The 12,724-nt window shown below is 42.8% G+C and overlaps 1 protein-coding gene across 1 annotated transcript in view; it reads left to right on the top strand.

Annotated features, from left to right (window-relative positions):
• The window catches only part of bin3 (bridging integrator 3), a 30,037-nt gene that overhangs the window by 11,446 nt on the left and 5,867 nt on the right, over positions 1 to 12,724 (top strand). Inside the window, exons 4-6 of the mRNA XM_084024205.1 lie at positions 2,934 to 2,995; positions 4,564 to 4,700; positions 9,021 to 9,061. Of these exons, the coding sequence (XP_083880331.1) occupies positions 2,934 to 2,995; positions 4,564 to 4,700; positions 9,021 to 9,061 (240 nt within the window). The remainder of the gene's footprint in view (positions 1 to 2,933; positions 2,996 to 4,563; positions 4,701 to 9,020; positions 9,062 to 12,724) is intronic.

The following is a 12,724-nucleotide window of genomic DNA, read 5'->3' as shown; positions in this document are numbered from 1 at the left end:
AAAAGGCGAAGTGGCGAGATGATTGTGGCTGCGCGGGCCCAACGTTGGGGCGTAGCGAGGAGCAGCAGCTGTTCCACTAAGCCGCTCTATTATCACCTTTTTTTGGGGAAAAAGACTCCGGGCTCACCTGGCACTCGTTCAGCCCGACTGTCTAACTGTCAGTTCTCACAGCGTGGGGAAGATGCAACGGCATTGTGCAACATATTTTAAAAGCAAACGCATCTCGAGTGTACATGCATTGGACTCATGGAGCATGCTAGTTGCTGTGTTATCCTGCAACCAGAGCTCCATGAATGGAACTGTTATGCTGTTATTTTCCTCATTCCCTATTTGTCTCCTTTCATTACTCTCAAGCGTTAACTGTCAGCCAATTTACAAGGCTATTTATTTTAGTTTCATTTAGTTTTGCATCATGCCCTCCATTGATTCCTCTGGCATTCAGAATCGCGATTCAAAAAAAGTTGATTTATGTAGTATAATTTCCCAACTTATTCTAACGATCCAATAAAGTGCCATTCAAGAGTTCGGGATCGCCTGCCACAAAAGCTTGATTCATTACAGTCAGATTGCTGAGAGGACCTCTCTATGTTTTGTCTTCCATGCTTTAAGGTTGTAGAAAGTCCTCTTTACAAATAGATGCTATTAAATAGTTCCCCCCAAAAGTCATGTTTTGTACATGGAGAACTAAATGCCATACAATGGTTCATCCAGATTCAAAGGGCACAAAGAGGCGTGGATCTCTGAGAAACTGTAAGAATAGAAGAAATCTCCAGTCATTGGTAGAAGAAACTGGAAGGTCCTGTTTCATGCAATGCCTTTAACAAGTCAGAATATGAACAGGTTGGTTGCTTGTTGTTTTTTAAAATGTCACAGTACAATCTATGAGTGAAAATGCGAGCTGCAGTACTTTGAAAAAGAAAAAAGAGACGCGACTCGAGTCGGACAGAAGTTGGCAATGGGATCAGGCTAGAAATATTTAGTCACTCTTGTCTCCTATTGTCGTTTTCTTTTGTAAACATCACAGTGTCACAAATAACCCACAGTAATGAGTAACCAAGTTATTGTTATTATGTATAAGGTAAGAGATGAATATATTTTTCTGTGCTCATGAAAACCCCAAAACCTGAATACCATCATAACTGTGATAAGCCTCATAAACGTCCATATAAACCCACAAATGTCAGAAGCAATTTCACATTTAACTCGAAATAGAAATGTATTATAATAGCTACATGAAAATATTGACTCTCAGGTCAGCTTTTAAAAATTCTCTTTAGATATTCTCAACAAAACAGAAAAACCGATGTTCATCTAATCATATGGTGACCTGAACCTTTTCACAGCTCATTCATTGTCTGGATCTACATGAATATATAAGAAAGACTCACTTACTAAATCCTGCCTGAAGTATTGAAATATTGACTATACATCGAGTAGCATTTGCCGCAATCAGAAATGTCTATTTCCAAATATCTGGAATGTAAGAGTATATTTTGATTGCTTTAGAGGGAGGCAGATATGGCTTATGAGACCCAGTTACATCTAATTGGCGAAAGAAATACAAGAAGTTAGTGTGGAGATTGTTCTGACAGATTTTTTTTCCCCCTGTGGTGTGAACAATAAGGGATGGAGTTACATCATTTACTGCAAATGACATTTTTGGAACAACCTCCATCTGGTCTGTGGCGATTCAGTGCAAAATCTTCAAACGCGTCAAGACGAACAAAAGCATGTAGAAGACAAGTTATGATGGGGAAATAATTAATTAATTAATGCAATTTAGTTACCCTTAGATCTATCATCCTCCCAGTTTACGAGCTGTTTATTAGTGCAACTAACAAATGCATTGAATTGTTATTACAGATTGCTGTAACAATGCAGTCTGACATGGGAATATACCAAATACATGTTTCTGCTGCTGTTGTTCACAGTTGGCCAGGACCCAACATGCTGTTTGAGGCATCAAAGCTTGTTTGTTGCCTTTTTAGGGAGTTGAACATATCTTTTACTGTCCTGTCAGTTTAGTTTTTGGAAGCCGAGCCGTGTCATTGCGTGTTCTATGGACATATTAAAACTTTACTGATAAATTAATAATGATAAATAATAATACTTTTGAGCTGCATTATATCTTTTGAAGGTCCTTAGGTCTTGTAATACTTTCATCACATTTTGCTCCATGCATCTGTGCTTATGCTGGAGTAACCCACCATTTGTTTCCCAGCTGCCTGTATGTGAAGACACCAGACCAATGTCCTTAAATCCTGTGGCCAGTGGCTACAGTGTCCCCATCAGAAATCCTATGGGATTACGCCGCTATTGTCTTCCTTGTTAATATAATCCCTCAAAGCTGAGATGGAAATGAAACCACCACGTTCCCTTTTTCATCAAACAGGAGAAGCGATATGACAGCAGTCTCGGGGGACATTCTAAACCCCTCGTTTGCCTTAATTGATATAATGAATGGCGTGTGTTTTCAGCCTCCATAGTCTGGTAATTGCCATTTTTAACACCCATCAATGGAATATGTGCTGTGGAATGATTGAAGACATTAATGCTTTTGAGCGGAAATGTAGTTGACAGTAACAAGAAGGATTCCCTGTATTATTAATTAGCTAACGGATGTTATAATATTTTATGTGGAATCAATGAAATGTGTAATTCCATCTTGAACCATGTTTTTTAATATACTCATTTATTTTTCTAGGTTTTTCTGGCTGGGATGTTTTCTTTGCCCAGGAATTTATTTTAAAATGTATATAGATTTAATTATTATAGCGCTTACCTCTTTTTTAACCTCATCTTTTTTCTGTCTCTGAGCAATGCCTTTTGTTTGTTATATATTTTGAGCCATATTTCCCATTTTTGTCAGAGTTGCTTGACTGTATTACTAGACCAGAAGCTGGCTGATAATCATTCTTCCTCTTGTCTCACAGGCTTGAGGATCAGACGAAAAAGCTTCACAAGGACATGAAGAAAAGCACCGAGGCTGATTTAGGTGTGTGTTACCGCCTGGTGTGCCTTCATCTCCACTTGTTCACCAACATACTTGATGTTGCCTGGCAGTTTTTTCAGGGCTAGAAAGAGACTTTGGTTGCCTTGGTTTGTTTGGAGGTTCTCTGAACGACTCGACAAATGAGACGAGACAGCACGGGCCTTCGCCTTAATCTTTTTTTTTAAGGTTTTATCATAGTATATGTTTTGGATCAATGAGTAGAGGGCTTGATTTTTGTCTCCCATCCTTGCCTTCATTTATTTACGCATTTGTCAAGCCACAGACGGCGTATTTACTCTACATTTTATTTGTTGGTTTTGGAGTTGGGTACTTTAGGAAGCAGCAGCAGCAGCAGCAGACATGGCCTGTGGTAAGTAGTCAGTTGTGGGGGTGGAGGAGTGGGGACGGATGGAGGAGTGAGAGGCTTCTTCATTTCCTCTCCTTTGTGCTCTGGAATATGGATGTCTGCATCATCAAAGTGTCATAGCTGTCAGGCCCTCATTATCGTTAATGGATTCCATCTGTTGCACAGGTCCCGTCTCCACCGACTGTTACCAAACAAAGAACTGGACCTACTCTGCGTGTCAGCGCTGCATTTAAGATTTGCTTCCTTTATTGACCGTCATTTATCAAGTCAAGGGGTCGTGATATGCAGAGCAACATTGAACTCCCGTCCAATTAGCTGGGCAGGGACGCTAATATCTTTTAAGGCTTGCTGTGCTTCATAATTTCAATTAGACAAAGTAACAGAAGGCAAAAGAAAGGGGCAGGCATAACTGTGCTTTGCATACTGAGGGATTGTTCATGTGGTTTAAGGCCCCCGGGTGATTAAAGTGACTTGAGTTTCACTTATTTGCACCTTTTTACTAACGCAAATGATTTAATCACTACCCTCAGGTCACCTTTTGGTTTTCATGAGTCTCTAATAAACATGTTTCTCGGTCATATCAGACGAGGCCAAATCAAGCAATTTGTTACCTGTCAAACGGAGAGGGAAATGCACAACGATAATTGATTGGTTGAAAATTGGTCTTGAGAGAATCCCGAGGGAGTGTGGAAAAGAGACGGATATTCCAGATCTCCATGAAGCCCATTTTCACCACAGCCTCTCCTGTCAGCTCGTATCTCCTCAGCGAAGCTCAATTATTTTGACTGTTAAGCCATAATCTGATGTGTGCTCCGTGTCGTAACAACGTGACATTAAGTGTAGACTAACAGTAATCGGTGCTGTCAGTGTAGAAAGCAGAGATTCTTGGTGCTCTGGTACCCCTCGGGTTTTTACAATGGCGGCTCTTCAGTTCTCTCCCAAAAGCTCACTTTTGAAAATCCTAACGCACTCAAAAATATACGCTGATAAAATGCTGAGGACGATCCACAAAAATGGTTTAAGACAATGTAAAAAAAAATCATTGTATTGGATTATAGTGTGTAGATGAGGAATTCTTCAGTAACCATTTTTGGGGGGGATTTAGTCTACATTTAGTCTTTTCACAACGTAATTTAACTACCTTTTAACATTATCCTGTGTTTGTCTGTGTGTGTGTGTGTGTGTGTGTGTGTGTGTGTGTCAGCCATGTCCAAAGCAGCAGTGAAAATCTCTGCAGACCTGCTGAGTAACCCGCTGTGTGAGCAGGACCAGGCTTTCCTGGACTCCATGACTGCTTTAGATACCGCCATGAAGAGGATGGACTCCTTCAACCAGGAGAAGGTCAGACCCATTCCCACAGTCTTTCACACTTTTTTTTAAATCTTTTATTAAGTGTGTTATCTCACTCTTTTGCTGTCTTTCTCTGCTTCCTTTCCTTGGCACATGCCATTGGCACAGATACCATTAGATTAGTATCGGGGGAAATGTCTTCCCACAGACATACAAAGTAGGAAACGAGACGAGTTTTTTTTTTTTTGTTCAAAATGCGTGTTTTCATATTGTCAATATTGTGCAGCCTGTGGACTAAAAACTATCCGTATGTCTTTCCTTCTGCTGTTTTTAAAAAGCATCTGTGGCATCATCCTCTATAAGCTCAAGCTACTGGTTATCAGCTGTGAAGATTGATGCGTTTGTGACTCACTGGTGTCGAACATAACTCGTACTATGGAGAAAGACCTTTTTCTCAACACGAAAATACCGTCAAGTCCTACAAAAAAATCCAATGCAGGGTTCTGCATGGCTTGCAAATAGTCTATTGTATCGCTTGCATTACTTATTGAAGCAAACATTTGGCTTCAGTTCAACACCTTTTTTTAATGATGGTATTGGAAGGTTACTGCAAAAGGTAGAGCAACTGTAATCAGCTTGAATTTATAATACTTAGTGTCTCAAATCTCACTTTCGTTGGTTCCACTAGATGAGAGAACACCCACCATAGTTTCATATCATACTTACAGCCAGACAGACAGACAGACAGACAGATAGACAGACTGACATTGACATCCAGAAAGCTGCACTGCCAGTCTTGCTAGAATATGGTCCATAGCTTCCTCACTTTTTTTGTTTTTTGATATTTAGAGTATTTGTTTTTCAGTCCGTTAATCATTGTGTGCCTTTCGCTCTTGTGTGTTTTGTCCTAAGGGGCTGACCACAGATAGGCAGACATTTCTTTCCACAACTGTTAAGAAATACAGCATACTGTTGCCCGGCTCTCTCACAGCTGTACTTTTGTGCAGATTTCTTCTTTGGCTGTCAGGCCTCTTCAGATTATTTGCCGGTTGCACTTCAGGTTTTTGATTAGAGTCATCGCCACAGGTAGTTATAATGTGAATCACAGTGGCATCGCATGTGTGCATCCTCAAGGCGCTCCGCTGAACGGTAGACTTTTAAAGAGGGAAAAAAATACAGGAGATCACACTAAGGCGTATACCGATTTGACTTTTTTCCATCTGTGTTTTCTTGACTCATTGCCCTGCTGTTAGGTGTTCTGGGATTTTTACATTTGTTGCCTTCAAAATATTCCCCTTTCTTTTCACATTTAGTTGTGTATCATATTTATTTATCTCCACAACAATAATCTGAACCTGGTGGATAAATGAATCTCCTTATGAAGAGTGGATCATTGTTTTCATTCCATGGTAAAATCGTAATGTAGTATCTTGGGAAAAGCACACATCTGGATTTGTGCATTTTGGATTGAATGGACATGATTTAAGTTTACTGCAAAACCTCATGAACTGGACCCAATTTCCACAGAAAGTCGAATCTTAACCGTTCCCCAAGATATGTGAGTGAAGCAGCGTCCATGCTGCAACCCAAACTCCCTCCCTTTAAACTAATTACATCCACGTTGAACTACTAATTAATAATATTGTCAATCGAAGTAGAATGAGCACAAAGTTAGTTTTTATTTCAGACATAATGTTCTTTCTACTTTGATAGACTAGAATAAGAAAGGAAAACTAAATGATTTTATTGAATATGAAATATGCTAATATGGTAGATTTGAAGCCACTTTTTTGTTGCTTTCCCCTTTTTCTTCGTCAGCTATGACATTACCAGTCTTTCAGACCGCTTTGCTCACAGCTCATCAAATTTTACAGGAGCCATTTTGAGTGACTAGACAAAGTAGAATGTGGGTTGGATTGAGCGTGTGGGTTTGTGACCCGGGGTGCGTATGTTCCAGGACTTGGCTTGGTCGAGTGCCCAGGAGAGCAATCCTGCCAGTTCGACCGTTTTTCAGCACAGAGTAACTTTTTACATTCTTCAGATTTGACACAAAATCAAATTTGCCAACATTTTTATTTTTTTTATTTTCACTGTCTGCGAATTTAGAACCATGCACACTTGGATAAATTCTGTTGGTTACTCTAAATCCACGATATCTGAAGACCGATCTCTGAAGAATTCAGCATCAAAGTCTCGCCGCTTGTATTATTTCCTCCTGGCTGAAATTACAACCTTTAATCTGTGATATCTCTCAGTCATCTGTCATTTGAATATGATTTCGTAATTTCACAGCAGTTTTTAGTAGCTAAAGGCACATGTTTTTATAGTGTCTAGCCCTGGCTCCATGTTGTGTAGTTTTTTCTTCTTTGGCTCGGACGTGTTTGACATTGATTCAGCGAGGCACTTTGATTCCTGCACAGTTTTCCACTTGTGGAGGACAACAGTCACCGCCGTTATTGACGTGGTTGTATGTTTGTGTTTTTTTTTAAACACACTTTCATCCGGAGTGGATTTTGACAGCTAGGTCACACGTGATTTTTTTTCCTCTGCACTTCTTGCAGTCTTACTAAATAAAAATCCTTGCCTTAACACACATGTTCAGTTCCAGCTTTGGGGCAGGGCTGTGTGGCTGAAAGTCAGCTGAAGGCAAAATAGTGATTGTGAGCTTTTTTTTTTTTGGTCAGCGTGCTATGTGGAATATCACCCCAGGTTTGCTAGGTGTTTAAAATCCAGCACCGCTCACTGGAACACTACTTCTCCCTTCAAGCTGACTGTTGATTCTGACGGCACCAACTAGAAAAACCCTATTGCTCCTGCGGAACAGACACAAAAGCATCCACCCTTTGCTCTTCTCCGCGTTGAGACGAGATGTTCTGCCGCGGGCCCCGCAAGTGAGAGAACCGGCAGATAAAACGTGCAGTGATAATGAAGGCAGCAGTGGCCCAGGTCTGTGTGTTTTATTTCTGGGGCTGAGGAGGGCGCACAGCCCCGCCGGCACACTGCTGCCGAAGCTGAGCCCCAGTGTAGATGGCGGCAGCGCGGTAGAGGATGCTCCGTTTGGAGGGATATTGATTTCCTCTGCGATCTGTGTGTATTTTTGGGAGGCCTGTGTGCCGGGATGGCCTCTGCCCCGTGACTCACTGATGGAGACTAGTGCTTGAGCGCCGGCCTCAGGCTCTGTGAGGCCTCCAAGGAATAGCTCCCCCCCCCCCCTCTCTGTGGGAAGGGGCAGAGGGTAGAGGGCACCAGCATGCTTAAGCAAATCTGCCGCTGTTGTTCTCCCTCCTCGCTGCATGCTCTCACCTTAGAAGCAGCGGCACAGCTCGAGTCAGGGAGGGGGGATGGTGTGAATATGTAAAACAAAGAAAATGTGAATTCCCATGTACTTATTTGTTATTGGTTCTCTGTTTTCCCTCAAACCACAATCAACCATTTTGTACTTGGAAATCTGCCTGTGTGAAGCGGCGAGCGTTGCTGTATGTTCTCATAGATGGTCAGGGTTTTCTTTTTTCTTTTTTTTTTTACAGAGCACAGCTGCGATCTTGCCTCCTTGTTGTTGTGTGATTGACTGTCCTTCCAATAGCGAGTGAACATATGATTAGTGGAGCTGCTCACTGTTCTCCTGCAGCTGTCACATCACATCTCCCTGCTTTTAATTCTCCCTCGCTGTTCTTTGCATTTACCCCTTCACGTGACTCGATTGCCTGGTTAACTTGGCGTTCTGTCTTGCTCGAAGAACTAGTAGTAGCAGTCATTTCGAATCTGCAATGTAAATGACGTTGGAAACTTTATTAATTGTGTGCCAACTTCTGTCGGTGAGACTTGGTGCCGGGGCTGGAGGCCTCAAGATGAGATGTTCGTTTACTTCCATTTAACACCCCCTTTCCCCTCCTTTCCTCCCCTGTCGGTTCTGGCAACCAGAAGGAGAATGCAGGAAAATATAAACTGTTATTGTTAAAATGTTTGTTTGCAAAGAACTTTCATCTTGTAAGGCAGCCCACCCTCCACAGGATTTGAAATCAGTTGGGCTTTGCTTTCATGTCCGTCCCCTGACAGTTCCATCCTTTTGTATCGCAAGTCAATGAATATTCAGGGGTTCCTCCTCGGGGCTTGTGTACAATAAAAGAGTCAACGTCACGAAAGTTTCTTTGCAAGCTCCCCTCCCTTTATGTCTTGAGTGCTCTGTTTTGAAATAAACACAATTGTTGATGTTTGTGGAGTGCAATTACTTTGCAGCTAATGAGTAAGAGATGTAGATGTTGTTTTGTTCCGACTTTGTAATTGATGTAATTCAATTTGACAATAAAAAACGATTTGTAATGTTCCCTTGATATAGTGTTGCTTATTGTTTTTTTTTTATTATTATTACAGGTCAACCAGATCCAGAAGACTGTTATCGACCCTTTGAAAAAGTAAGTGGCTTTAATTCTTTAGGTTTTTTTAATTTCCTGCTACATTTTTTGGGGGTTGACAAAATATTTCTCAGACCAGGATCAAATAGTTGTCGGCTAGTAGTTTTTCACACAATTAAGATGCATCATAAAATTACTGGGAAGTATTTCAAAGTTGTAGTGTAGACCAGTTTTTTGTGGCTTAATGTTCCAGGTGTGGTGAATCCATATGACAAGCTGGGCAGATGGAGGTCGAGTGTAAGCCTTGTAACATTTTTTTATGAGTTGACCCAGCTCATACACTGGTAGTACTGGACCACAGGAAGGTCTGAAGTGCTCCAGATTGTTAAAAAATGAACCGGGGAAGTGAGTGGTGCTGCTGTGGTGGTAGCGCGTCTGGAAGAAAGTTTATTTGGTTCTCATTCCTAATACTCGCCCCCATTTCAGGAGGCAGTGAATACGATTCCGTTTCTTAAGCCTCACTTTTTCAAACATGCACATCCTCCCTCTCTCTCTCTTTCTCACACACACACACACATACACACACACACACACACACACACACACACACACATGCAAAGCAGAGGTACTGAAGGGAGTGGCTGGACTATCCCACCCTTCTTCCGGAGCGCTTGTTAAGGTTGTGCTTCCTCCTCTTGGCTCCTCCCAGGAGATCATACATACGCTAGTTAAGTGAGCATGTGCGTATGTTTCTATTGCAAGTTTATGTTCAAACCCAAGAAGCTTGTAAGTTGATTCTTTTTTTAAATAACCAATGTGAAGAAATCCCTCTGTAAAACAAATATTTTGGGTTAGTGTGTGTATGTGTGTTAAGCCCCCTTTTTTTTTCCTTGTGTGCTCTGGTGGCGGAGCAATGACAGGATGGAATGGTTCTAATTTCCTCTTCCTGGTGGGCGGCAGGCGGACGTGTGGGCAGGCTCAGAATATGGCAAAGGGCCCAGCTTCCTGGGCCCAGAGCCGTGGATTGGTTGAGGAGGAGAGCTGTCTCAGGACAGTGCACACTCTCATACAAACATACAGGCACACAAACGCCAACCCAGATTTTGGAGGGGGTAAAAAAAATATGGTATTTTAGACCATAAAGTTAGGCATTTGCGTGGATCTGAAATAGAGCACAGGAAGTACGTCCATAAACCAGTTTTGGAGGCAAATAAAACCAACCTCTTATTTACCTTTTCCCCCCCTCCTTAAAAAACAGAACTATTAATTATTAGTTTTATTAGTGTCTTCTTTAGAAAACTGAGACAAAAGCTGCTATACTTTAAGGCATCCATTAAGATTCCATTAGTCCATCACTAATGAATATTTTTCATTGTTTACTTTGTCTCCAAATACTCTGTCGGGGGTCTTGTGTCTTCTTGGAGGAAATTAGAGAAGAGTTGAAAAGGAGAACGTAAATGTTAATGGAAGAACCTTGAATGGGTTGTGTGTGTGTGTGTGTGTGTGTGTGTGTGTGTATTTGTACGTATGTGTGTTGGTTACGTGTGTTATTGCCATTTAACGTTTTTGCATCCTTAATATACTTGGCTTGTAAAATGTACAGTAAACAAGTAGAGACCCCCACCTCTCCCCGCCACGTCTCTTCCTCTTCCTCGGGCCCAGACGTGAAATGTGTCCACTCAGCAGGGTCGCTCAATTACATCACTGTGTTTATATCAGGGGAGGGGGGGGAAGTGTGTGGGCATTGAGGCATTTGTGTCATCCAGGCCTGCTAACCTAGCCCTGTCTGCTTCGTTTGCTCTTTTGGGTGAGACAGAAGTCAAGCCTGTTTTGAGACCTCTGCCCTTGGTTGAGCTATGACTACAGAAGCCACATGATTCGCCTCTCGGTCGGAGGAAGACGTGGTTTGAGGAGCTTCAAATGTTTGTAATAGAAGTTCAGGTTCGTTCCCATGGTGTTTGCGATGCGGTTATCTACCTTTTTTTTGTTCTTATCTGGTGTATCGTGTATCCAGGCTGCCTGAGGTTTGATCAACAAAAGGCAAGTTGCAGCAGATCAGACTTTGCTTCTGAGACGAAGGAGGTTCTGCTGGCATGTACATCACAACCTTCCTGTGGCCCACTGCTCCTAAACCATTTATCCCCAAAAAATTAGATTAAAAACTGGCCATGTGATGTAAGCTTCACGTGGTCTTCGGTCTTCATCTGATGCTGTGACACTTTTAGAGGTGTTTTTTTTATACAGTAGTGAGTTATGAGATGGTGATAGTCAAAAGCCAGGCTGCTAGACTGAGGGTGTCTCAACCAGACTTGGGCTTGGCTGGAGCGTCAGACTGGCCTGGCTGTGGATTGGCAGCGGCTCATAAACACACTCTCTGGTCCACATGCTATTTCCATCCAGCCTGTTCACCACACCCCGACCTGTCACATGGACAGCGGTGTGACCTTGGCCCCCGGTGCAGCCCTTAACCAGCGCGAGACCTCACCCAGACGAGGCTAACCGCAAATGCAGATAGATGGTAGTTGTCCAGGCAAGGTCGGGACATCGAGGGAAATGTCCAGTAGCTATCATTACAAAGTACAGTCTCCTTCAACCAGGACCACTGCTGCATTCTTGTGTGGGAGCCTTTGACACAGCTGAGTCACTGTAACGTCTGGACGCGGAGCCCTGAAAGTAAGTGAGACATCAGCATCCAGCGTGGGAAGGACAGGAATGGGTTAACAAGCAGGCTTTGGGTCTAGCTATTCCGCCTTTCAGCGCCAGGACGGCAGCGGCCCTTAAGTCTCTCATTGTGCTGAAACATAGTAGATGCTGGCGGTATTTGTTCCCACTTTAGAGCGCCACGGCATCATGGTGTGTAATGAGGAAATTGCTCCGTGCTGGCAGGTGAAGTGTGCTCGTGAGAATGCGATCGGCCTTTTGTGTCATCTGAACGTTGGTTTGCCGCTGCGTTGTCATCAACCAATAGCGTCGGAGAGCAGTCATGCCTCGGGGCGGTTACATAATCCCTTGGCACTTCAAGTATGTGTACACTGGAACAGATAGTAGACTTGAGGATCGGCATCCACCCCTGCCATAAACTGGGTCAAAGTGGTATTTTATAAATAGTGGTGGAGCGTGGGCCGCGGGGATGGGCTGAGCTGAGCTCCGTGATGTCACTCAAAAACGCTAGACGCAAGACCACTCCTTGCTCAACTTCCTGTAGGAAACAATCCCTGCTTGTCTGAGGCTTCTGAGCTTCAGTTCGCGTCACTTTCGACTCGCCCCCCCCCCCCCCAGCAGCAGCCCCTCCAGTAAGATCGGGGAGATACAGCCGCAATCTAGGTATTTCACAATCCACTCTGGTTCTCAGTGGTTCCCTCATCTGCTGCACAGAGCAGGGCAAGGGTTGGCATGGAGAGCAACGTAAATCATGAAGCCCACACAGTTTTGTGGCTAATACCGCTATGGGCAGCAGAGGCGCACATATTAAACTATTGTAGTAGTGTGCCTACACAGTTGATGCAATGCTGTAAATGAGTCATTCAAAAAAGCTCTCTCACTCTTCATTACGAGTGTTTTTTTTATTACTGACTCACATGTAGCCGACACCTGTGTGAATAATCTCATGGCCTGGTTTTTAATAACACCGTCACTGGTTTGTATATTTTAGAAAGGCCAAAAAAATGTGTTTTCTTAATGTTCAGCGTGTTATGTCTCCTTTGCTATTAATTTGTTTATGAC

Source organism: Eutrigla gurnardus (assembly GCF_963514095.1).
Source record: "Eutrigla gurnardus genome assembly, chromosome: 13".
In the NCBI taxonomy this organism is placed as follows: Eukaryota; Metazoa; Chordata; class Actinopteri; order Perciformes; family Triglidae; genus Eutrigla; species Eutrigla gurnardus.
The sequence above is the reverse complement of the archived record's forward strand: the minus strand, read 5'-3'. Positions and strand labels throughout refer to the sequence as shown.